This window comes from Trachemys scripta, chromosome 4 (genome assembly GCF_013100865.1).
Source record: "Trachemys scripta elegans isolate TJP31775 chromosome 4, CAS_Tse_1.0, whole genome shotgun sequence".
Taxonomy (NCBI): Eukaryota; Metazoa; Chordata; order Testudines; family Emydidae; genus Trachemys; species Trachemys scripta.
This window is the reverse complement of record NC_048301.1, coordinates 124,782,206-124,808,299: the sequence shown is the minus strand read 5'-3', so window position 1 is coordinate 124,808,299 and position 26,094 is coordinate 124,782,206. Positions and strand designations below refer to the sequence as shown.

General features: G+C 54.1%; 1 protein-coding gene across 16 annotated transcripts in view; it reads right to left on the bottom strand.

Moving 5' to 3' along the window:
* The window catches only part of PLEKHA6 (pleckstrin homology domain containing A6), a 136,587-nt gene that overhangs the window by 56,641 nt on the left and 53,852 nt on the right, over positions 1-26,094 (bottom strand). The window contains exon 1 of one of the 16 annotated variants that reach the window (XM_034767268.1): positions 1,345-1,903. The exons of the other annotated variants lie outside the window; for them this stretch is intronic. Coding sequence (XP_034623159.1) covers positions 1,345-1,376 — 32 coding nt within the window. The 5' untranslated portion in view covers positions 1,377-1,903. Of the gene's footprint in view, positions 1-1,344; positions 1,904-26,094 lie in introns of those variants that run through there. 16 annotated transcript variants of the gene reach the window in all.

Below are 26,094 nucleotides of genomic sequence, written 5' to 3'. Positions count from 1 at the left end.
CCAGCCCCCATCCTCCTAGCAAGACACCGGCTACCTGCACACAACTATCTGCATATAACGTGGCCCCCCACCATCACTGCATCTGAACACTGACATGCAGCACCGCCAGGCACCAGACCACTGTGCACTGAATGCCCACCGATGACATCACCATGCAAACAGCCAGACTCTGCGTAGAGTCAGCAGAACGGTGAAAGTTGGAACAAGAAAAATAGCTACCGCGGCCGCTCGTCCCTCCACCCAGCCCCTTGCAAGTTTCACCGGAAGGTCTGGGATAACGCCAGGGTTAGAGGATATTAAATGTTTGCTGGCAGGAATCCTGCTAAAAGGAGCGCTTCCTGCGTAGCACCATTACTGCCCAAACCCCAGTACCCTTGGCCAATACTATTTCTCTTTCAGTTGCTTTCTTCCCTCCTCGGGTAGCTTAAAGGGCTTTCGTTAGCATGTGCCCCGGATGAAAGAGGGGGAAAAAAATCTCATTCTCCAAACTGGACCAGCTGTATTATTGTTTTTATAAATAAGGAAGCTGACTTTAACAAAGAAATTGACACCACTAAATAACCCCACTTCCCTACTGCTACTTTTCTAACTGGAAATGATGGGCGGGTGGAGGTTTGGTTGCTCTGGGTTGCACCTGGTTTTAACAATAATCACGTAAACGCCAGTGACTTTACAAGGATCACAGTGGCATTACATAGGCAGGTGATAACCTCCCCTCTGCCCCACGCCAGCTTGCAGGGAATGTCGTTTCAAAGGGAAGCACCTTCTGCTGGAGCAAGCGTTTCTGCACCCAGGAACTGGGCTACGGGAGGGACCCCTTCGCAGAGCTGACGTTCCCGGTGCTGCCGGAATTAGCGTCCGTGGACGGGTCTCACCCACGCGGTTCTTAGCCTGCCTGCAGCTTTTGGTCAGAGGTTCATTCATTCTGCCAGCCAGCAGCAGGTTTCTCTTTATCCTCTCAACCACCACCCCAGCTTCCATCCTTAGTAGCAGCTTCTGCAGCTCCTCCCGGCACTCATTCAATTGCCTCTTCCATCCCAGCCACCATCCACTCCTCCAGCTTCCCAGGGCCCTTCCAGAGCAAAGTTACTTCCTCGGAACCTCCTTAAATAATTCCTCTTCTGGCAGCTGCCTTGCCTGACCCGGCTCTATAAACTCCTGAGTTAAGCATCTCCTCCCGAAGCACTGCAATGCAGCAGTCACTGACCAAGCTGAAGTTCCCTCATCCACTTCATGACACACAGACACACACAAAGCCCCCCATAGGCAACGAACCAGGCCTGCCTTCCTGGCCTGCTTCCTCTCCCCCCGCCAGCCCTGCTGTTATCACCAGGTGAGCCCTACCTGACCCGACGGTCTGCCCGGAACTTTAGCATTGTGACAGGTCCCCTTCCCGAGCTCAGCAGGGATCCCCGGCTACAACCATCCCGTGGGAGAGAGGTAAGTCTTCCTGCCACTCCAGTGGCTCTTCTATTGCACTAGGCAATGTACCGTGGGGGATGATCCTGCACTGGCAGGGAGACGGAGTGGGTGATCTAATGAGCTTTCCATCCTTATCTTCAACTTGTCTGATTCCCTTGAGTTCAGCGCTGGTCGCATTTGCTTCCCGCTCCTTCTCTCTCTCCCCTTTCTTCCTGGGCACACGCAGGGGGGAGGGAGGCATTCGTTCTCTCTAGGCAGCGGGGTCTATTCTAGCCCAGTCCCGGCTCATCATTCAAAGCGAACGATGCTCGCAGCCTCGCGTGCAGGAGCAGCCAGCAGGCACGCCGAGCATGGAGTGAAAAAAAATAAAGATCCCCAGCACGGTTCCCCAAGGAGAGAAAGGTGAAGGGCAGAGACACTGCCACACACACACACTCATGCGTCAGGTGCAGACAGAAGAAGATTTATGCTGCAGCCTGACCCTACCCACTTGGGCACAAGGAAGCAGCTCTTTGCCAGGCTGAAGGCGAAAAGCGGAGGGTACTGGGTTTTCTTGAGGGAGAGACACTCGGCTACCCTGACCCCTCCTGGGGAATCATTCTTATCCCACGCTGGAGAAATCTGCAGCTCAGCGAGGGAAGGAGCATGCTACGGGGATGGGAGCGATTAGACAGACAGACCGACCGACCGACCTCTGTCAACAGAGTAAATTGCAGACACACTGAGCAGATGTTTACTGCTAACCTTGGTCATGGCACAGGATTTATTAAACTGGGCCCACCCCCTGCTGCCCTTTTTTTTTTTTTTACACAGTCGCTCATCTTCAGACAGTTCTAATGTGGCCTTATATTCCTCCCCGCACATAGTCACTATTGTTTCTTCATAGGCAAAGGCCCAGCGGTATAATTTTAGGAAAGGAGCGTGGCCGGAGAGTTAGGACTCCTGGCTTCCATTCCTGACCAGACTGCCCTCTAGAGTAAGAGCTAGCACAGGGGGCTGGGAGGCAGAAGAACTGGGTTCTCCTGACGGTGGGACCGATAGCAAGACTGCTTCCCTTGCTCACAGAGGGGGATTGTTAGGGTTCATAAAGCCCTTTGCAACCCCAGATTTAAAGGGGAAAGCACTGGAGGCCGGGTGCGCAGTCACTGACACAGCCACTCACTCTCCCCCTTGGGCCAGCACTTTAAAAGACACATTTCAGTCCATCTCGATTGTTAGTATTAGAAGCCGGGGTGGGGAGGGGGGCAGGGGGGAATGAAGCAGTGACATTTAAAACAAACCTCCAAACAAGGAAGTAGAGCTTGGGATACCAGCTGGCTTATATCACACAGTATTCATTCCCCCTTGCCAACATCACAGCAGTACAGCCAGCCCGGGGCTGTGAGCACCTTGGCACGCTACTGCCGCAGAGCTCTGGGGAGGCGCTACTTATCCAAAGGGTGTCACGAGTAGCCGATGAATCGGCACTTCTGCTGCCATCACATCATTCCGCTGGGTAATTCCGAAAGGCCATCGCTTCCTGGAAGCCCTTAAAACCAAGCCAGCATCCCGAGGGGACAGGCGACAGCCCATGCGGCAATGCTGAGCTTCCCGCTCTACCGCTTGGGCAGGGAGACAAAGACTCTCAGGCCAGAAGGGACCATTATGATCATCCAGTCAGGCCTGCTGCATGACCCAGGCCAATGGGAGGGCAGGCAGGCCTGGAGGATGGATGCTCATCCCTCTTGTTGCTCTCTCTAATATGTGGCATCTGTGCAGACAGTTGATAGAAAGACCACCACCTACGGACATATGTGGATGTGTAGCATTGTGTGTGAATCAGTTAATTCACTGCCCCTGGTTGCTGGTGTGCAGCTCCTGACACTTCCAAGCTGGAGGGTTGCTTCCAAGGAACCGCCTCTGGACAACACAGGTGTCCTGCCCTCCTTGGCTGCAGTGAAAGTGGCAGCCCAAGGGGGAACCTTTAAGATGGGGGGAGTGGATGTGGAGTGATCTGACTGGACTCCTCACCACCACACACGTCTGTGTGCTTGGATGTGACTCCAGGTTACCGGGGTTCCCTGAACTTTAGCTGGAGACAGCTCATTCTGGGCCTGGGGCCCTCACCTGGAGGAGTTAATCCTAAACAAATGAGCTGGGCTATAAACACACAGCAGTTTCCTCATCCATCCCTGGTATGAATCAGGTGTAACCTCATGGAAGTCCGTGGAGAGAAGAGTCAGGCCCAGCAACACTCACACGTTAGCCCCAAGCCCATTCGGCACAGAGTTTTTAATTCCTGGCGTATGCTTCTAGCCACTGATCATCAGACTGATGTTTAGATTCCGTTCATCCTGACAACGGCCAGTTTTGTTAATTCCATCGGGGATTCAGCCTCACTCTCGGCTGGATGCGTAACACAGAAACCCCACACAGGCTCCTCTAAGCCCTGAATGTGTCTGCACTGCGATGGCCCAGCTGTGCTCATGGAAGGTGCTTTCCCCTCTCCTCCCAGCAGTTACCAGACGAGTTGGACTCAGGAGATATCTCCTCCCCTGGGCCCCGCCGAGAGCAGTCCCAGCAGAGCCAGTCAGGGGAAATGCTGCCTAGTGCTTAGAGCAGGGCTGTGTCGTTAGCCGTAGGGAAGGAGACAATGGACGATTTGCCCCAGGCCACTCACTGAGTCGGGGCAGAGCCAGCATTAAAATTCGGGAACACCTGACTCCTCTGCCTGTGCTCAGGCCGCTAGGCCTCATCCTCTCCAGCGCATCCCTCTGGCTAACGGCAGCAGTGGGAGACATTTGGATGTTCAAGGCACGTACCGATTAAGTTACTCATCTCAGTGAGTTGGGAAGGGAATTTGAGAGGGCGGGGGATAGAAAGTGGGGAGTAACGACTCCCTGGTGGAGGAAACTCTGGGTGAGATCAGTGGGCTGCACTGTTTGCCCTAATGCTGGGGCATAATACAGGCTGCCAGTTAAGAAGGGTTTCTGGGGTACAGCAACGGGTACAGGGAGAGCCTCTCGCCTCCACAGCAGCAGGGACCCGAGTGTCAGGTTAACCAGCAGTGCTTGGCAGCCGGGCCAGCAATGGAGGAAACGCCACAGAGGTCACCTCTGCATTCTCCTTGGGTTTATGCCGGGCTTTAGGAGGAGCAGAGCAGCCTGTCCTTAGTTCCTCGTTCATCTCCCCTTCTCTAAATCACACGCACCTGCCATTTCATGCTCCAGCACCATCAATCCAAGCCAATAAGGGACAGAGCTGAGTACCTATAAAAAACTCCCCAGACACGTGATACCCATCCTCTTTGCGACCTGGGACAAGGGGAGGTGTCCCCCATAAAGCAGTTGTCTGTTTCCTAATCAATGCGGCTTGCCTCTGGAACGTCCTGATAACTAGCCAGTTTCACAGGCCCGTAAATGTCTCGCATTTTCTCCAGTTATAAATGTTTGTATTACAGGAGCACCAAGACCCCCCGAAGACCCGGACGTGCTGCCCCAATAACGGACGGACTGCCGCCCCTTTCTATTGGCCACCCCAGGCACCTGCTTCCTTCACTGGTGCCTGGAGCCGGCCCTGATACAGCAGAACCTCAGAGTTATGACCACCAGAGTTACAAACTGGTCAACCACACACCTCATTTGGAACCGGAAGGACCCAATCAGGCAGCAGCAGAGACCAAAAAAAGCATATACAGTACAGTACTGGGTTAAATAGAAGCTACTAAAAATAAAGGGAAGGTTAAAAAAAAAGAAGATTTGACAAGGTAAGGAAACCGTTGCTGTACTTGTTTCAATTAAATTAAGATGGTTAAAAGCAGCATTTTTCTTCTGCATAGTAAAGTTCCAAAGCTGTATTAAGTCAATGTTCAGTTGTAAACTGGAAAAAACAACCAGAACGTTTTGTTCAGAGTTACGAACAACCTCCATTCCTGAGGTGTTCGTAACTCTGAAGTTCTACTGTAGTGAGAGCCTCCACCCCAAATAGCTTAGCGTCGAAATAGACAAGACAAAGGATGGGAGAAAGGAAATATTATTACCTTAATTTTACAGAAGGGGGAGGGGGAAGTGAGGCACAGAGAAATTAAATGACTTGCTCAAGGTCACACAGATTGGACTCACCTCTCCCGAGTCCCAGCCCACAAGACCATCCTGCTCTGAATAGTCTAGAACCATCTTACACGTATGGTACACAGTGCCTTTCACCCGAGATGCATTCTCTGCTCTGAAAAGTGTATCAGCACCTCTGAAATGCAGCCACTTCTGGGGGGCGTGAGAGCGATTAACCAATCAGGGGAAACATGGACCCAGGGCAGCAGGTCAAACTGCCTGTCATCATCACTAAAACAGCTCTGCTTAGGCCGAGGAGCTAATGGGGCTTTGGTTTTAAGGGTCTTATTTTTAAGACTGAGCTTAACAGCAAAGCACTGCGGAAATCTATACTAGGCCAGGGTGAAGCATGCCCCACCGCTCAGTCACTGATGCCATCTCCCTCAAAGTCCCCCATCTACCTAGTGACCTGGGCCCACCCTCTTTAGATTGTGAAATCTACCAGGGTCTCACCCAACACGTGCCAAGGGTGCAGTTTATCTCCTATGCCTCACCCAGCCTGGGCAGTAAAACCAGAACGATCACTTTCCTAGTCAGTTTCAGTGGGCAGCAGCATTGTGTATTTAATGATCATTTGACAGAGCTGAGTACACAGTGGGTCGCCGGAAGCTCATGCTCCTCGGAGCACCAACCGTTTTCGTTATGAACCATAACATCCTTATCACGATCCCGCCCACAGCTGGGAACGCGCAAGCCACAGTCCTTTCAAAACACGCTGCCCCGGCACTCAGGAACACCGCCTACAGATAATGCGGTGCACTGCTCGGCTCTGCCCAGGGAGACGCTCTACTCCCTCTCTAGTGCGTTTACACAACCGCCCAGTGAGAGGCGGGGAGGTATATATTAGGTCTCAGCTTTCCCGATTTCTTTTCAACTCAGCTCTGCCTCTGGTGAGTTGACCAAGGTAAAATACTATGGAGACTTCCCAGGGACATCATCTCCTTAGCTGCAAATCAATGACAACCCTTCAGTGGTGTATTACCCCCTACATAAGTATCTCTTCTATGCACCACACAGGCCTTCATAAAAATCCCCTCTGTGCACAACTGTTCAGAAACATCCCCCCTCTGTGCAGGGTAACCTCCATAAACAGAGTCAGCCTAAGGCCCTGGCTGCTCTATGGCTGGAGCTGTGTCAGCAGCAGTGGAGAAGGGCTTAACCCGAAGCACAAAGCACCTCAGCACAAGATAAAAGCAACAGTTTCTGCAGTGGAGCTCGAATTTAGGAACAAACATCCATGCACGTACTTGGACCCCAAGTCGGTGCTAACACATTGGCAATGGTGTGCCCAACAGGAATCCCCCTTCAGTGCCCAGTCTGCCCCCTCCATCTCCGGTTTGGGAAGGACCGAACAGCAGCTTCATGGAAATATGTGGTGGGTCTCTAGAAACGGGTCAGAACCAGCAGCCTGGATTCAAGCCCTCCCAAACCTTGGGAAATTTCAGATCTAGATCCAAGCCTGAATTTCTCGGCGAGGCGTGGGTCTAGTTCTGCTCTCCATATACAACTCAGTCCATTTCAGGGTCATTAAAACCAACACAGGGGGCACGTACGCGCACAGGTACGCGGAGTCCTGCACACAAGATCAGCTCAGTGCAGTTCCATACGTCAGAGCCTCTAAAGTTAGTGTACAAATGCCCAAAAAAGGCAGTTCAGCAGTAAAGGGTGGCCCTACCCAGCTTCCTACTACAGCTGCCAGAAAAGTGCCAATTATTTTTCCATGGGGAATTTTGAACATTTTTCATTTTTATTCAAATTTCCCATGGTTGTTTCCCCTCCAGTTTTTGAAAACTGACTATTTTTAACTGAATATTCAAATTTGTTTTTCCTCAAAAAACCCAAATATCTAACTGAAAATGAAAAAAATGTTTTCTGCCCAACCATTTTCCACAGAAATTATGTTTCAACAGATACATTTTGACCAGCTCTACCATCAAACTCATTCTCCACCTGTATCTTCATGAGATGTCTGAGATGGCATTAACATAAGAACATAAGAACGGCCGTACTGGGTCAGACCAAAGGTCCATCTAGCCCAGCATCCCATCTTCCGACAGTGGCCAATGCCAGGTGCCCCAGAGGGAATGAACAGAACAGGGAATCACCAAGTGAACCACCCCTTGTCGCCCTGTCTGGCAAACAGAGGCTAGGGACACCATCTTGCTCATGCTGGTTAATAGCATTTGATGGACCGTCCTATCCACCATGAACTTATCTAGTTCTTTTTTGAACCCTGTTGTAGTCTTGGCCTTCACAACATCCCCTGGCAAAGAGTTCCACAGACTGACTGTGCGTTGTGTGAAGAAATACTTCCTTTCGTTTGTTTTAAACCTGCTGCCTATTAATTTCATTTGGTGGCCCCTAGTTCTTTGTGTTATGAGAAGGCGTCAATAACACTTCCTTATTTACTTTCTCCACACCAGTCATGATTTTATAGACCTCAATCATATCCCCCCTTAGTCGTCTCTTTTCCAAGCTGAAAAGTCCCAGTCTTATTAATCTCTCCTCACACGGAAGCCGTTCCATACCCCTAATCATTTTTGTTGCCCTTTTCTGAACCTTTTCCAATTCCGATATATCTTTTTTGAGATGGGGTGACCACATCTGCACTCAGTATTCAAGATGCGTGCATACCATGGATTTATATAGAGGCAACATGATATTTTCTGTCTTATCATCTATCCCTTTCTTAATGATTCCTGACATTCTGTTCGCTTTTTTGCCTGCCGCTGCACACTGGACAGTCTCACGATACGTGGAAGAGCCCTAGGGCGACTACAGGGTCCTTTATCAATCAATGGAAGCCACTGATGGATTTAAAGTACCTGTGATCTAAGCCCTGGGTCAGACCCGGAGTTAAACAGAGCAAAGGGTTACTTGGGAGCTCCATTCAAGTATTCCCCAGCTGTGTCTAATCTGACTGGCTTGTGTTGTGTTCGGGTGGCATTGTTCCTAACGCAGATACTGTGCCTTATGCTCCTTGTCAGCATTAATAAAGGTGTCAGTCACAGTGTTAGTCAGCCACCTAGTCAAGATCTGCTTGGCAGTATTAGTTACCAGCCCCACCGGTGACCAAGGAACGGGCAGGGAGTGGCCTGATTTACCCGCCCCCCCACCTCCACCTTCCTGCCCTTGTGGCAAGCAGGCACCATGTTTAGTCTCACCCCCGGGAAAGCGTTAATCTGCCAAAGGCTGGGGATATTTGAATACAGGCAGGCGGAACAGACAGTTTCCGAGCAATGGCTGAGAGTCATACTGCATGCAAGTCAGAGCCAGCAGGCATCAGTGGGTAAGGACTGTACTGCACCCTGGGTAGTGATCAATGGCTCCATGTCTAGTTGGCAGCCGGTTTCAAGTGGAGTGCCCCAAGGGTCGGTCCTGGGGCCAGTTTTGTTTAATATCTTTATTAATGATCTGGAGGATGGTGTGGACTGCACTCTCAGCAAGTTTGCAGATGACACTAAACTAGGAGGCGTGGTAGATACACTAGAGGGTAGGGATCGGATACAGAGGGACCTAGACAAATTAGAGGATTGGGCCGAAAAAAACCTGATGAGGTTCAACAAGGACAAGTGCAGAGTCCTGCACTTAGGACGGAAGAATCCCATGCACTGCTACAGACTAGGGACCGAATGGCTAGGTAACAGTTCTGCAGAAAAGGACCTAGGGGTCACAGTGGACGAGAAGCTGGATATGAGTCAACAGTGTGCTCTTGTTGCCAAGAAGGCTAACGGCATTTTGGGCTGTATAAGTAGGGGCATTGCCAGCAGATCGAGGTACGTGATCGTTCCCCTTTATTCGACATTGGTGAGGCCTCATCTGGAATACTGTGTCCAGTTTTGAGCCCCACACTACAAGAAGGATGTGGAAAAATTGGAAAGAGTCCAGCGGAGGGCAACAAAAATGATTAGGGGTCTGGAGCACATGACTTATGAGGAGAGGCTGAGGGAACTGGAATTGTTTAGTCTCCAGAAGAGAAGAATGAGGCGGGATTTGATAGCAGCCTTCAACTACCTGAAGGGGGGTTCCAAAGAGGATGGAGCTCGGCTGTTCTCAGTGGTGGCAGATGACAGAACAAGGAGCAATGGTCTCAAGTTGCAGTGGGGGAGGTCCAGGTTGGATATCAGGAAAAACTATTTCACTAGGAGGGTGGTGAAACACTGGAATGCGTTACCTAGGGAGGTGGTGGAGTCTCCTTCCTTGGAGGTTTTTAAGGCCCGGCTTGACAAAGCCCTGGCTGGGATGATTTAGCTGGGAATTGGTCCTGCTTTGAACAGGGGGTTGGACTAGATGACCTCTTGAGGTCCCTTCCAACCCTGATATTCTATGATTCTATGGTCATGGGGAGAGTGGCACACACAGTGAGCGTCAGTCGGAATCAGCGTCTGGGTTGCGGGCAAGGGCTGCACTGCACACGAGTCAGCGCCAAGGTAGCAGATGCAACCACCTGGGCTGCATCCTTCCACAGATCGCTAGAGATGCAGCAGCATACCCGCTGGCAGTCTCATCTTCCCTCCATGGAATATTCATGGGCTCAGTTGTCGATGCATCAACATGACACGCGTCCCACCGGCCAGCTCTCCACCCGCCAGCTGGGGCGTGGTTTGATTTCTTTGGCACGAGGCCTCGCCCGAGTTCCTGCAAACTTTTGTTTTCCTTGATTTTATTTTTTTTTTATTCTTCCCTCCCCCCTCTGTGTGCGCCACAAGCAAGGCCTAAGGGCAGGGCGATTTGTGAGCAGGCCGTTCTTGGCAGGAGCTCTGCTGCGTCCCTCTCACCTCCACGCGGCCATGTCGAGAAGCCTCCTGAACAAAGCTATGGCCCAGCGCCAGCCAACGCAATACCTCCGGGCTCAGCAAGCAGCTGGATGGGCTTCCAGCGAGGGCTGGGTGCAGTCACCTGTGCCCCTGCCTTCCTCTCTGAATCACAGCCCCCCTCCTCCCCCCGCCACCTCACCTGCCTCGGGCAAATTGGCAGCTGCTGCCGGCAGTTTACAAAGTGACTCAGGCTCCTCTTTAATTACACTGGACGCATGGGAGGTGGGGAACCAGCCACATGGCTCACTTCTGTGCTTCTCTTCCCTTCTCTGCAACGGTCAGATCTCTGTAAACCTAATGGGCAGGACACACACCGCCCAGCAGTGACCTGGGGGACACCTGCATCCCAGGACATGGTGGGGTGCACACCAAGCCACTGCCAATGGCCTCCGTGTGGGCCCTGCTGGAAACGTAACCCTTCGGGGTCACCCCTAATGCTCTCGTTTTGGACAGGTTACAGTAAATCACTAGACTGGAACCTACCTGTGGATATACAGGCAACCAACACAACACTCAGGGACAGAGATCACTGGGTAAGGCTAGCTCTACTGATTTTCCAGTCCCTACGCTGATGATGACCTTACAACACCTTTCACCTGAAGGATCCTAACCCTGAGGCCCATGTCAAACTCTCTGAAGCCACAGGGGCTCTGCATGCAAAGCCATTGCAGGATCTGGTTTTTAAGTGGGTCTCTTCACAGGGGCCAACATGTTCAACAATGGCCACCGATTCTGCCTCCTTTGGGCACTCAGCACCCCTGAAAATCAGGCCAAGGCGTCTCAAGGTGCACACAAACAAACTGAAAAATCAGTGGCCATTTTGCAAAGTTTGGCTGAGGGTTCGTTTCCCCACCACTGAGATGCAGCCACCTCTGGGTTGAGACAGGACAGCTGTTTACCTATCTCCCAGGGATACTGTCTGGGATTAGCCAGTTAACCAAACTCTACACCCAGCAACCAGCTTGGGATAGGAAATGAAGAGAAACCCCTTGGCCTATCCTAACCTCGATGGGGAATTCAGGTACAGAATTTAACTCTGCCTACTTTACACATGAACCTCAGTGTGACTAAGGCAGCATCCGAGCCCCATGTACAAGACATGCAATTGCAATGACAGGATGTCATTACAAAGGAGGCAGAGCTGGCCTGGAAGAGGAGGTGCTCGCAGCTAATGGTGGGATGGAATGACCCTCTCCCCCAGCCCTGTGAAACCCCAATCAGACACTAGCTCCCCACCCCCTTGCTTGGGATAGTTTCCATTTCTCCCTGCAAAGGGATTGGCGGGAGAGAGGGCCACTTGTGTGAGACGCTGATGCCGCCACTAAAAATACACAGTGATTCAGGACCAACAGGCCCACGCCCGCAGGGCTGCAGCTGGTGGTTTCCCCTTCGTTACATAATCGGTTCCTTGAATTTGGCTGGTTACATTCACAGAGCGGGCACCAGCCGTGTTGCCATCTACGGGGATGCAGTGCCTTCGATAAGCAGGCACCGGCCCAGGGCAAGACTCACCCAGGCTGTTCTGAGCCGCAGCAAACCAGCCTGCGGCATTGGCGCTGCCTCCGCTGTTTGCTTGCCAGCCTTTGGGTGGAAACTGGGAATCTGTGGACAGCACTGGGGCAGGCAGGGAGCGCTGAGTGTGCGAGGTGGGGGGGGCACTGGACATCCCAGACACTGGCACTAGCATTGGAGGGCGTATGTTTAGTTCACACCTTTGGATCAAAGCAAGGGGATGCTTCCTCATGCATTTGCCTTCAGCCCTGGAGCTGGCTAGACCCCATCCTAAGGTACGGTCTCTCTGGGGCTTATGCACCATGAGAGAACGCGCCAGCGTTTGCATCAAGAGTGAACTGCAGCCACCACACCCCTCACCGCTGGCCAGGATTGAGGTGGTTAACAGCCCCGATTGACACCTCCCCCCCCCCCCGTGCGTGGGATACACAGGCTAATGGAAACCATCTCTCCGAGCCCCCGCCCTCGCTGGAGCGTCTGGGATTCCTGCAGGCCTGAGGTAATGGTCAGACTGGTGGGGCCTTCATGAAAGGAGAGGGGGGAAAAAAAATCCAGTCCAGCCTAGGCCTCCCCTCTGCACTAAGCCGTTTGTGTGCTGAGCTCTCAACCCAGGCCAGACTGGAAAGGGAGGTGGGAACTGGGATGTGGGGGAGGGACACATCCTCCCCTTCCCCAGTTGTCTCACCTGTCAGAGCCCATAGTCCAGATCTTGTTTCCACCTCTGAGCCTGCTTCCATTTTCGCTGGAGAGGAGCCTGGCGCTCCAGTGAAATCCCACCAGCATCTGCACTAGGTTTATATGAAAGCACAACCCTGGGCTGCTTCAGCACCCCCAACCAAATCTAAACTCAGACGCTTCCATTCTGCCCCCCACCCTAGCTGTCCCCTTGCTGTTTCAGATGGAAGCTACTCCTCCCCTCTCCAAAGCCCTGTTGCTCATGCAGAACAGGCTACCTCGCCCCCACCCCAGAGGCAGCTGCATTTCAGCAGCAGGCACAGCGACTGGTACGAGCACTTTGAGGCAGCAGGGACCACGCAAGTCAGCAGGGGCTGAGGATTATCCTGGTTGTCGTTGGAAGAAAGTTAACATTTGGCCAACAATTTGCCGTGACCTTTTCAAAAGCGAAAAATAAAACCATTTGTCTAGAGATTTTGCATATGTTCTTAGACACGGCTCTGGGGCAAGGAGCCAGGCTGCTCTAAACCTAGGGGGGTGGCGTGGCTGCAGTCCAAACCAGTCTTCGGCTTCCTCCTTTGTTTTCCTATCCCTTCCTTCACCTCTTCCCCTCCCCCAAATCCATATCACTCTCCTCCGATTAAGGCATTGCTGGAGCGTTTGGAAGCACTTTTTGCTGAGGAAGCAATTTACTGCAATGCATTTGGGACCAGAGGGGAGGGCAGCAATAGAACTAAGTAGCCTGGGGACTAACTTGCCGTCCGTTCTCAGCACCTGGCCTTCACCTAGTGAATACGTGGGCACCTGCTACCCAACGTCGCTCAGGTTGCAGCAGATACTTGGATGTCCTTGGTTTTGTTCAAAAACAAACCAACCAATCTCACCAAGACTTGGGCGCATCAGGCTGAATTCTAAACACGTTTGCCAAGTCCTGACTGAAAAGCCTCTCCACAAAGGTACGGCTTAGCACGGACGTGACACTAGGCATCCACTTGTTGTTTGTACAGCACCTAGCACCACGGGCCTTGGCTCTAGGACTGGGTCCCCGGGGCACTGCCGCCATACAAATAATAATCAGCCACACATATCAAAATGCTTTACCCAGGGAGATAAGTATTGTTACCTCCCCATTGTGGAACCTGAGTAAGGACACCTGGGCTCTAAATCCAGTGTAGCCATAGCTCACGTTTGCTGATGCATCTCCTAGCTGCCCTAAATAGCTGCTAATTCCTTACATGCTTTGGCACCACAGCACCGTAGGCTAGTGCTGTCAGATTGCCCCAGCTAATTCACGTAGGGTCAGTCTATGGATAGGAGACGTGCAAGGAGAGCCACTGCAGAATGCTAGGTGAGTTCTCCACTGCAGGTACAGCAAATGAAAACCCAAAAGCTGCCGCCCACTTGTGGCCAGTGAAGATCTGGAACTTGCCACAATTGTGGATTCCTGCAAGGCAGAAGTTAAGTCAGTGTCTCTCCCTGTGTTTTACAGATGGAGAAAACTAGGCAGAGAGCAGGGATGTGCCATGCCCAAGGCCACCCAGCGAGTGAGTGGCAGATGCAGGTCTGCTGAGTCCCGATCCTGAGCTCTAACTACTACACCCTCTTGCCTTGTGAACATCTCCATCCCTGGGAACAGCAGCCCCATGGAAAGCACTGCCTAGAACAGGAAGATTTTAAGGGCCTGACTTTCAGAGGAGCTGAGCGCCCAAAGCTCCCATTCGCTTCAATGAGAGCTGCAGGCCCTCAGCCCCTGTGAGAATCCAGCCCCTAAACACCCATCTACGTTCCAAACTGCCATTGTTTTAAACTCCCACTTCCGCTGAAGCCCAGACCCAGCAGCCTCCCTCTGCCGGCTACCAATCCAGAAAGCATCTATCTGCCCGGCAGCTGCCTCCAGCCCGTCAGACAAAAGGACACAGCGGGTCGAAGGCAGATAGAGAGAGGGGGAAAAAAGAAAGGAAACATTCTCTCCTCCACGGCGCGTCTGTGCCCAGATAAACCAGGCATGAGCACAAAGGGGAGGCTTTGTCTGGTGCCGAGGAGCCGGAGGAATCAATCAGCACACAGCAAGGAGGGAGAAGGCGAGTAGCGGAGCTTTGGAAGGATTTATTATTTTTCCCAAATAATAATAAACTGGCTGCTGATTCTTCCCCCTCCCTCCCCGGCTGTTGAGTTTCTTCCCCAACAGGCATTTTACCCCCGCCTGGCTTGCTCCTTACCAGCCAGTCTTGCCAAGTGAGGGTACCATTCAAGCCCTGCAATCGAGGGCTGTGGCTTGGAGAAAACACATAACTGCTCGACTTGCCTTTCCCCATCTGTGGACTGCGACCTCCCGGGGTGGTGGGCAGAGGTGGTGGCAGAGGGGTGTTGTGGTCCCGCAGCCCAGCCTTCTGCTGGGTCAGTCGCGTCAGATTGGATTCTGTTCTCAAAGGCCAAAAATCTATGGGCCAGCTGCCCAGCTGGTATTGCCGTCAGGGGCACTGCACTGATTTATACCTGCTGGGGATCTGGCCTTAGCTCACGTCCAGGTTTTCCTATGCCACCTACCCCCATACTGTGTCAGGGCTTCAAAGTTACCCATAAGCACGTCTGACTCGGGGCCTTAGAGGAGGGAATGAAAAAAAGAAAAGGAAGTGGGACTGGGAGCAAAGGGGCTGCAGAAGGCCAAGGAGTGAGGAAATGGAGGAAAGTCCCACAGCTCAGCCAGCCAGCTGGTCAATCCTCTATCCCCTCCCACCCCGCCGCTTGCCTTCCCAGCAATACAGCTCAAGTTCAAAGCCTGAGCTGCCGACATTTTAGACGGGGACTCGGGGAGCTCTTTGGGGCAGGGCCTGTCATTTCCTCTGCCTACGCAGTGCCCAACACAACAGGGCCTGGACCTGAGTGGCCTCCAGGCACTGGCCCAATATCAATGTTATACAATACCAATGAGGAACTACAGGTCTCGAAATGCCAGCCCTGAGCCCATTCCCAGGCTAGGAGGTGCAGAGCTCTTTTAAAAACGTGCCCTGGATGGAGGGTGCTGAGGGCTTGAAAACTGAGTCCCAGGTGTGGAGTTGCACCCAGGGGTTTCTCACAACCATATAAAGTTGGTCAGCGACTGACTTCCCACCCCTGGGTGTGGATCAGTCTCTAATCTCATTAGAGAACGGGTGACTTTTCCTGCCTCAGGCAGTGGTTTCTCCTCTTTCCCCTGCCACTCAGCTGAGCAGCATTTTCCTCTCTGCACTCAATTAGCCAAGGTGGGAACTAAGAGCTTGCTGTGTTGCCTGTTCACCCACCACCTTATCAGTAGATCTCAAAGCACTTTACAAAGAAGGTCAGTATCATTATCCCCGTTTTACAGGTGGGGAAACTGAGGCACGGGATGCGACTTGCCCAAGGTCACCTAACAGCGCAGCAGCAGAGCTGGGAACAGAATCCACAGCCCGTGTCCCAGTCCGTTGCCCTGTCCACTAGGCTCACAGAGCAGACAGCCTGCAGAGCACAGCCCCCAGCCGGAGCTGGGTCTGCTCACACAGGACTGCATAGTCTCACGCGGTTTAGGGCTCAAATGAAAGCAAGCCCATGAACTTGCAGGCTCCTTGGGAATCTCGCCACCTGCTCTGGACCTAGCATGGTCATTAAACAGTGTAGAGTCTGGGGCTCTTTCCCTTGAGAATCCAATAGCACCTGACTTTCATCAGAAATCTGTAGCCCCGGTGGGAATGACAGGACTGTGGCATCGGGCGGCACCAGCCAACCTGAGCAGTTTACCATAGATATAGGAATGACTGCGCTGGCCACTGAAAGGCAGCCACCTCTGGGGTGGAGTGCAGGCATAATGGTATGTAACAGTTTAGGGCAGGAAGAGAAGGGTACCGTGTCCAAATGAAACTGCAGGGGGAATTAGGGAGGCAGAAGGTAATGACCTAAACTGGGATTTGGCAAGGGCACTACCTACACCCGTGAATGAGGCCAGGGGCAATTTAATGCCCAGGCAAGTCAGGATCATGGATCAGAACGATGCCTCACATATCACAGCCCCTGGCCACCAAGCTGGGGCACTGGTTTATTTCTGAAGAGAGAGCCCCATCATACCCACGCCACTTCCGGCAGCACCTGGGCGCTATAGTCTAGGGGTACGAGGGAACCCCAGCCAGAAGGGGTCGGATTGTGAATCGCCAGCATGCACAGATAACGCCGAGCCTTCGGTGGCTTTGTGACTGCCCCTTGTGGAACAGGGAAGAGAAAATCAAGCCAAGTGGGAGCTGCCGCTCCTGCTGCTGTTCTGGCTCAGTGAAGGGCCCATGTGGCTCACAGACTGGAGCTCCCGGCCCTGAGGAAGGGAGCCTGGCCCAGGTGTTGACAGATTGGAAGGGAATTTTAAACATCTCCATCCGCCAGGATTAAACAGTGGAAGGTAAAGGGGAAAAGAGACACACACACTGCTATGCTTGCTGATAGCCAGGGGACTGGCAGACACCCTAGCGAGGGCCCTGAGCTAGCGGAGGAAACGGCCCCACCATTGTGTGCAGGAGAGGGAGAGCTGGACCGGCAGCCTGAGAGTCCAGGGCAATGACTGTGCATGATCATGGCATGATCTCATCAGGGAGGGGAGGCCCCAGGTTAATAATTCCCCGCTGCTCATTACTCACATCTACTGATGAGCAAAGCTTCCCCCTCCCCAATGCATAATGATGATCACTTGCCTGTGATCAAGCTCACGGGCAACTGTCTGGAGAGAGACACCAAGCAGTTTCCTACGGGGATAAAGGCTTTAACCTAGCTTGGTGCTGTGACCAACTGGCCCCCTTCCCCAGAGGGAACCTTCCACCTTGCACAGTCCGATGGAGCCAGACCGAGGGGGCTCCATGTGGATAGAGGTATCCCAGCTAGGATTTCCCCCGGCTCTTGGGAATGAAAGGAGATAGATCACAAAGCCTGCCCACAAGGGCACCACCCTGAGAAGAGAGAAATGGAGGAATCCGGAGTTGGATTTGACCTCCCTGGACTTTAGTTCCAGGTCTCCTCCCCCGGACTCTGCTTGGATTCTTGTGCCTACCTAGAATGGACACATTGGGCATAATCCTCAGGAGAAGACCTGGAACTTGGGTACCACGCCCACCTGGAATGGACTCGTTTGTTCTCTGAACTCCTACCCCCCATGGGGTATAACAGTCTTTTCCCCATCCCACCCAGCGGCGTCACAAAGGCTGTCCGTTCTGGGGACAGGGTGCTGCACCTGCGGGAGACACAACTGGCTGGGGTTGTGGGATCTGCTCCAGAACAGGTTTTCCCAGAGTCAAGCAGGGTGGGGGAGGGAGCTGGTCACGGACAGGTCCAGAGAACTGACAGACCTGCTCGAAATTCCTGCCCCTCCCCCCCCCGCTATCTCTCCAACTTGGCCAGACCCTGGTACGTATTTTTCTGTTGTCTGCTCTCCTCATCAGACCTGCTGGCCTGGCAGAAGGCAGATGGTGACAGGCTGGGTGCTGCATGGGGAGAGACCCCTTTGCTTTGCAAGGGGCTCCAGATGCTGGGGAGCCCCACGGCGTGCATGCTTGGGGAAATCACTCCCGAGGTGTCAGGCTGCCTCTGCATTAGTTTGGGAGCATGGGGACTTTCCAGAGAACACCGCGTTCCTGGCAAACAAACAGCACGTGACTGCGTGAAGAACCGGCCCTTCACCGCTTCCCAGCTCTGAAACAGACAGCAAGGAGGTGGCACTGGGTGCTTCTATTTTTATCTCCCTGGCAGTCCCAGCTTCACCACAGCCTGGAGATCCTTTGGCGGCTTGAGAAGCAAGACGAGGGAAGGAAACAGAATCAGATCGGCACCCAGGCTGGCTCAGGAGAAAGGCTCCGCCACGGGGCACTGTCTGAAGCCTAGAGGAGGAGGTGGCCAGAGTTGCATAGGCGGGTGCAGCAGGGGAAAGACCAGAGTGGCTCTGGGCAGAGCCCTGCATCCCAACCCAAATCCGATAGGATCAGACTGCAAGTGCCGGGTTTGGGTCGCAAAACAACCTGGCTCTCTCAGGGTTAACTCGGGTCACCGCTGATGGCCTTCTCCTGCCAGTGGGTTCGGTGTGGTGGTGGCTGCGTGGCCCGCTCCTGCCAGCCGCTGCCACCGCTCTGTGCTATGCATGCCACCGAGCGAGCACGGCAAGGCACTGTGCACAGTGCAGCTGGGGGCGGCAGCCAGCAGGAGTGGGGCAACGCAGCTGCCATCGTGCCCACCCCACAGACAAGAGGTGGGATCAAGTCAGAAAATGATGCGACCCTCTCTGGCACAGGTCGGGTCAGGTGTGCGCTCGGGCTTGGGTCAAGCACCGCGGCATGACACGGTGTCCCCTCTGCAACCAGTCAGCCACGGGGGAAGCTCAGAGCTGAGGGCGCTGGCCACGCACCACCGCCCCCACCACTGCAATCTCAAGGGCCTGACTGGATTTTGGGGACTCATCATTGTGGGATGGATCTGCCGAAGCTGGGGCTGCCCTGGGCATTCCAGGATGCTTGGCTCCCTTCCAAGCCCCGGCCTCCAGCCTCCTAGGTGGTCTGCTCAGCTCCATGGTTAACCAGGTTGTTTTTCTTTTCACGGGTAGAACAGAAACTGCTTAAGTGCAAAAAATTCCCCTCTCTGTTTTCAATTGTCCAAGGCAAACAACTGCCAGCTGCCAACCCTGGGGTCGCAAAGGGAACTCCCGGAGAGCAGGCTGGAGTCACACAGCTTCCCAAACCCTTGTCCTCCCCGTCACTAGGGACAGGGACCTTCGCAGATTCCACCATGTGCATTTCAGCTAAGCAGCTGGGACCTCCCAGATTTCAGCCACAGCAAGGAGAGGCCACGCTGGATGGATGGACAGACTGCTGGATCCCTGCTTTGGGGATGGCTCACTGAGGGTCTAGGGAAGGCTGGTACAACCCCAGAGCTTGTGTTGCTGGCAGCCAGACACTGCACTCAGGCGGTCTCTGGGCTTGCTCCATGTCTGTGAGGGGAGACCCCCGTGTTCCTGGCTGCTAGGCTCCTCCCCCCCATCAGTGCCTTCCACGGCACAGAAAAGCCTAAATGAAGTGCTCACCCAAGGGGCCAGTGAAAAATCACTTGTGGAGCAAAGGTCGCTCTTTAAGCACTGGTTGAAAGAAATGGCGCTGGGAGACTTGGGGATGCTTTAAAGTGGTTGCTCCCAGACCCTAAGCTGCCTGTCAGACGTGAGACCTCTGTGCCTGCTTAATGGGACCCCACGTGCGCAGAGTAAACACTAGTCTAGAGTCTGCAGGGAAGGATGCTACAAGCTCAGGCCAGTCAGTTTAGACAGACTCCAGCAGCACTTTACTACCATCCCTCTCCCGCTCTAGATTTACAGCTCAGGGTATTACCCCTCTGCCCTGCCTGGCTGTTTTTACAGCATTGTCTCTCAAATCAACCAGGTGGAGAACAAGGAGCCACCCCCACCCCATGTGCTCCGGGTGCTGTTCCCCGCACAGAGCAGAATCTGTGGCAGGGACATACCTCCCTGAGCAGTGATCCCTTCCCCACCCCCTGTGCAGACAAGGGGTTGGAGGGGGAAGGAGGGTGCTGGGGGCAGCCGGGGGGCAGATGCTGCTTAGGTTTGCACCTGTGTGGCCCACACTATCAAGCTGTGCACTGACTCCCTTGCACACCCACCTCCCTGCCCCACCCCCTCAGTGCCACCACATCCCCTCTCTGGATTCCCAGCCCCAAACATTGGTGGTTTTCATGCTGCCAGAAAATGTTTTCCTTAAAACCCACAAGCGAGTCATTATTCTCAATCATTAACAGCCACCTAAGCTGCCAGAGGTCCTTAACTCCTTCGCTGCCGGATGCCAGCAGGGCTGCCCAAGGCTCCCACACAGCTTGCCATGTTCCGTCTCTCTCTAAAGGCCAGGCAAGCCTTGCATTTGCTACAGTGGGCCTGCGCTGCTGGTGCTGTCCCGACTCAACCGTACCACGGCGCTTATTGGAAGCCCTCATGCTTACCTGAGGAGTGCCCCCACCTTCCATGGGGCCAAGCTCATCTCCAGCTCCTCCCCACCAGGGGCCTCCTCCTGGCATTGGGGCAGCCGTGAAAGCCAGGGCAGCCGTGCACCAGCGTTTCGGCCCATCCGGTGAGCTTATGCTCGCTGGGCCAGCTGGGAGAGACCCAGGCAACGTGGGGACTGGCTGAAGTAACAGACAGGCACAAGAGCAGACATGGTCGTGCCCAGGTTCCCGGGAGGAGATGGAGGGTGTCAAGGTGGTCTCTGCTAGCCGAGTCTTTTGCTTGCCAGCTTCCACTGGCATATGCCCTCTCTTGTCCAGAGGGCTAAGCTCCAGCCTTCCTGCTCCAGGGAGTATTCATATAGGACCCCCCCAGGGCCAGATTTCCCAAAGAGCTCAGCACCCAACATGCACCCAGCGGGGCTCTCAACAGCTCCTTCCCCCTTTTCTTCTGCTTCAGGGATCCTGCCAGTCCAGCAGCCTGAACCCCCAACCCGCCCTGCTTTCAACCCCTTCCTCCGACCCAGGCAGCCACGCCCTCCACTTCCTGCTCACCTAGCAGCCAGAACAAAGGAACCAGAGGCTGAGCCCAGATCCGCCTTATCTTACCTCCTCTAGCAAGTCAACATCTCCCAGCTGGGCTGTGCGCACTGAACGGAGCTGCACTGCTGAGTCTTAAAGGAGCAGCACCTGCTAAGCCTCCGCTGCCTTTAGGAACCACCTGCGAGGCCCAGAGTGGAGCTGGCGCTCAGCTGGATGCTGGACCAGCCCTTCCCCACAGTGACCCTGCTGGCCTCTACAGAATTTAACGCTTTCATTTCAAAGGTAAAGCATGTTTCTGGCCATCGGGTCGTGGAGAAAACCTCCCAGGTGTGCTGTGCCCCCGCCCCCAAGAATGCCTTCCTGAAGTGTGAAGTAATAACTCTGAGCTGCCCACATTCGTTTCAAGGAGGTGTTGACTCTGAAACCTAATGATGACAGTTAAACACTGCTGATCATTTTACCCAACTGCTCTGTTGTTCTGGGTGGATCTTGAGCTCCCCACTTCCCTCCTCCCCTCTGTCTGACCCCTGCCACCCAGACCCCCAACACCATCACCTCAGGCAGAGCAAATTGACACTCTCCTAAGTCCGCTGTTAGGAGGTATATATGTAAGGGCATCCGGATGGCATCCTTGGGCATGAGCAATGCTTATGCCCAGGCCATAGGGCCACACAGCAACTCCATTATTTCATACTGTCTATGGGCCTGTTCCCGTAATGACTGCTGAGCACCTGCCCCATGGACCCCACTGGGCTTTCCCTCAAAAGGAGGTGAAGGGAGGAGAGCGCCAAGTCCAAGCCATGAAGACAAACTGACCGACCTTCGGGGTCATGAGATATGGAACCACTTGCCTCACGGTAGCAGGTTCAAAACCAACTGCTGCATGAAGGCTCCTTGGTGGCTCAATGTGAGATGAGCTTGGTGGGTCTCAGCCCAGCTTCTAGCAGACAGGCACCCCGATCACACCTGGCTCCCATCAGCCCCATCACAGGCACTGTCAGCAGGGAGGCCCAGAGTGAATTGGCCATGAAGACCGAGTGACACTCTCCACCCCAGAGCTGGTCTCATGTTGGATCTGCACATAGCTGGGAGGCGCTGCGCCAGCCTCCAGACCCGTCAAGCCGGATTCTCTCGTGCCAGAAGCTAGATGGCTCGGTAGCAACTTCCCAGTCCTACATGGTGATGTTGAGGGTTGGGGTTGGAAGGGAGAGGGAGGAAACCTTGCACAGAAAAGATGACTGAATTGCCCCTTGGGGCATGGTGCCATGAGCCAGGGAAGCCCAAGGGTCCGCTTGGGGAAAGTTCCTCGTCCCGGCCTGGGTTACTGAGCAGGTGCTAGCAACATCGGCTCCTCTTCAAAGAGAAGGCAAACACGGGTGGCCCTTTGAAGCACATGGTCCCCTGGTGCCTGGCTGGCAGCCTTATTGCTCTGGCAGCAGCGCGAGCCCTCGGAGGACAGTACACACCTCTGCGCTTTGCCGCTCTGCTCCCCCATCAGACGTGCCGACCTGCACGCCGCAGTACCTCTCCCCCAGCAAGGCCTCAGCCACCCGCCTTGGCCTGGCCGGGGCAGAGTGGCAGCCGCAGTGGCACCCCTACAATGGCTTCCCTCAGCCCAGCAGCTCCTCCCCACGCCTGGGCTCACTGCCTCGTCCTTCTCTCTGCTGGGCACAGCCACCAGTGCTGCTTTCCACCACAGGCAACCTTTTCCGCCCAGGGCTCAGGAAAGGCTCAGGGCTGGAACAGCAGTGGGGCTGGGACTGAGGGGCGCTGGCAGAACTGAGGGGGGTGATGGGAGACCCAGGGCTGGAATAGCAGTGTGGGGCTGGGACTGAGGGGCGCTGGCAGAGCTGCGGGGGGCGAGGGGAGACCCAGGGCTGGAACAGCAGTGTGGGGCTGGGACTGAGGGGCGCTGGCAGAGCTGCGGGGGGGAGGGAGGGGGATGTAGGAATAGCAGGGGGTGGCAGGTCAGGAATGGGATGTATTTGGCAGCACTACATGTGATGTGAGGATGCAGGACTGGAACTGCAGGGAGGTGGGAGGTGCTCTGGCCAGTGGTGGGGAGGAGCCCTGGGCTGGAATACCATGGCATGCTGCCGTCAGGAGGAGGTGCAGTCAATGGCAGATGGGCGTGGGTGAATCTTGCATGTACTCGGCCTAACTCGAGCCAGGGCTCTCCATCCCCCATTTGGACCAGCACAGAAATGTAAACACAGTCAAAGGCTAGTCTGGCAGGCAAAGCTGCAGTTGGATGCTGTTACCCCGCTCCCTGCTCCGGACACTAACGCTGCTCCTCTCATCCCCAGCCCCACACGCTCCTCCAGCTGGAATCAAAACAGCAGCCCGCAAATCCCACTTGCATGTGTCCGATCAGCTCCTGGCCAGGAGCCCGGCCGCAAACCCCACACCGGAGAGGCAAAAGGACAAAGCACGCCTGAATGTAAACAGGGCCGGAAGGGCGGGGAGAGCTACCCACGCTCTCTGGACAGAGCAGGCCTGCAGCAAGAAGAGAGACTCTCCTCCAGAAAGGAGCTGCCCCTTCCAATGCAATGACAGAAGACGAGGGGCTTTTCTGGCCAGACACAGATTCTGGGGTTGAGGACACCTGGGAGGATTTAGGTGCTGACTCTCCTCTTGTCAATTAGAAGCAACTCCTGTGTGTGGGGTCAATCCGGCCTTTCACTTGCAAGGAGCAATGCCATGCTGCTTATTCCAGCATCAGCTGAGGGCACCACTGCACACAGTAAGAACGTCTCTGCCTCAACCAGCTTACAATAGACTACACAGACAAAGGGTGTTACAGATGCCGAGAGACTAAGTGACTTGCCCAAGGTCCCACGGGGAGTCTGTGGCAGAGCCAGGAATTGAACCCAGCTCTCCCAAGGCCCAGGACAATGCCCTGCCCACAAATCCGCCCTCCCTTTCTTATCTTGGGACATTTTCTAGGACTAAGATTTGCCATCTCATATTGTGCCCATCATTCTGACCCACCTCCCTGCCACCCCCTGGGCAGTAGCCAACAGCCGCCGCGCCCGAGGAAGGCAGAAACTCTTCCAGAATACACTTGAGCCAATTGAGCAATGCAATGTAGGGGGTAGGGGGAAAATTCCTTCCGCACTCACCCCCTGCAAACTGTCAGCTTAGCCTTGAAGTGGGAGATTTCATTACCAGGAGCCTGTAATGGCAGGAGCAGTCAGAGAAGGAAGAGACCGATTAGCTCATTGGCTCCCTTCAGCTCTTAGTCTGCGCTATCTACAAAGGTGATTAATGGCTGTAACATTAGCCAACCATGTTTAAAATCCAGCTGCAGGATTTGGCTCCCTCTCCCCCAGGGCCGAACGATAGAGTGAAACTCAGGGCCAATTCCCACGGGTCCTGCGCAGTTGTCACTTGGGCACATGCAAGCAGAATTCCCAGCTATCTGCCTTAGATATTTACCTGCCCCCTCATTACTGTCATGTCTGAGCAGCTCACGCCCATGAATGTATCTAGCCTCACAGAACCCCGTATTATCTCCATTGCATAACCACAGAGAGGTTAAGTGACTTGCCCATGGTCACACATTATACCACTTAGACATTGGTGCTTTAAGGGGCTAGAGGTTTATCATCATAGCATGAAGGGGTTAGTTAATCCCCCATCTCTGGAGATATTTAGGAGTAGGTTAGATAAATGTCTATCAGGGATGGTCTAGACAGTATTTGGTCCTGCCATGCGGGCAGGGGACTGGACTCGATGACCTCGCGAGGTCCCTTCCAGTCCTAGAATCTATGAATATGAATCTATGAATATCAGGGAGGTGGTTATGCTCCCTGCCCCCCGTCGTCAGGAGCCTTGGCCAGGCTTGGGAAGATGTTGAATTATTAACCTCAAAACTATGCAGTTGTTCCCTGTAACCTAGGAAGCCCGTCTCTGCAAATGGAGATTAAACCCCCCTGGTGTTAGCATGGCTGCATGTGTTTGCATGTATGTGCGAGGGATTAGGAGCACGAGTGTGCATGCATGTTGTGTGCAACTGTGTGTGAGACAGACAGCCTCCGTAGGGAAAGGTGAATGAGGTGGACTGGCGTCCCTGAAATCAGTCCTTTCACTAGGGCAGCTGGTGCCAGGCCTGAGCAGCAGGTGATGGCCTGGGGGTACATTATCAGGTGGGTCCCAAGAGTGGTAGGATCCCAGCCCCTGTGACTCACGAGATGCAGCAAGGGTTGCCAATTTTGGCTGGAAGGTTTTGTCACATGACGTAATCTTTAATTCGAGATTAATCTTTAAATTCCTGGAGACTTTGCGGGACAATCCTGGAGGATTGGCAACTCAGGATGCAGCAGGCAACCAGCTTGACAGCTCTGGGCCAGGGAGCGCCTTCCCACAGAGCGGGAGGCACCTGGGGCTCCGTCTGGTCTCCTCCTCACGGCTCCAGCACTCCACTTTTTAACTGAGGTGGAATCAAAAATCAAAGCTCCCTGCTGCTTGGAAAGCCCAGCCCCTCGCATTCCATCTCCAGCCATGATCACAGTGGCCAGGCTTTGACCTTCGCAGCGCGGCTGGTGTGTGCGCATTGCTGAAATATCCTGGCTTCGACTTCTCCCCCCACCCCGCCCCTTTCCTGTTCGGCGGCCCCTTCGCCGAGGCGAACACCCTGAGCACATCTGGCTCGGTCGGCTCAGAGGCAGCTAACGAGTCCCACTGCAACTGGAATCGCAGCCTGTGATTGCATAAAACAACAAGCCCGGCTGGCTCCCAAATGAGCGCCAGGCTCTCTCTCCCCTTCGCCTCCAAGATCTGGAGCATGCTCCAGGCCTGCTGCTCCCCAGGGAGAGGCAGGGACCAGCAGGGCAGGAACAAAAGACATTAAAACACAAACAAAACAAAAAAAGAAACACCAGTTCCAGTGTGCCTCTGGACTCCAACCCTGTCCATTTGCTGTGCTTGGGGTTACTTTAATAATAGTACTTGATCTCTTTTCACTAGGTCTAGGTCTAGGTCTGGCACCGGGCGGGCTGGCAAGGAGGCTGCTCCCCCAGGAGGGAGACGGGGGGGCTCAGCTCTGAGCCCCCCGC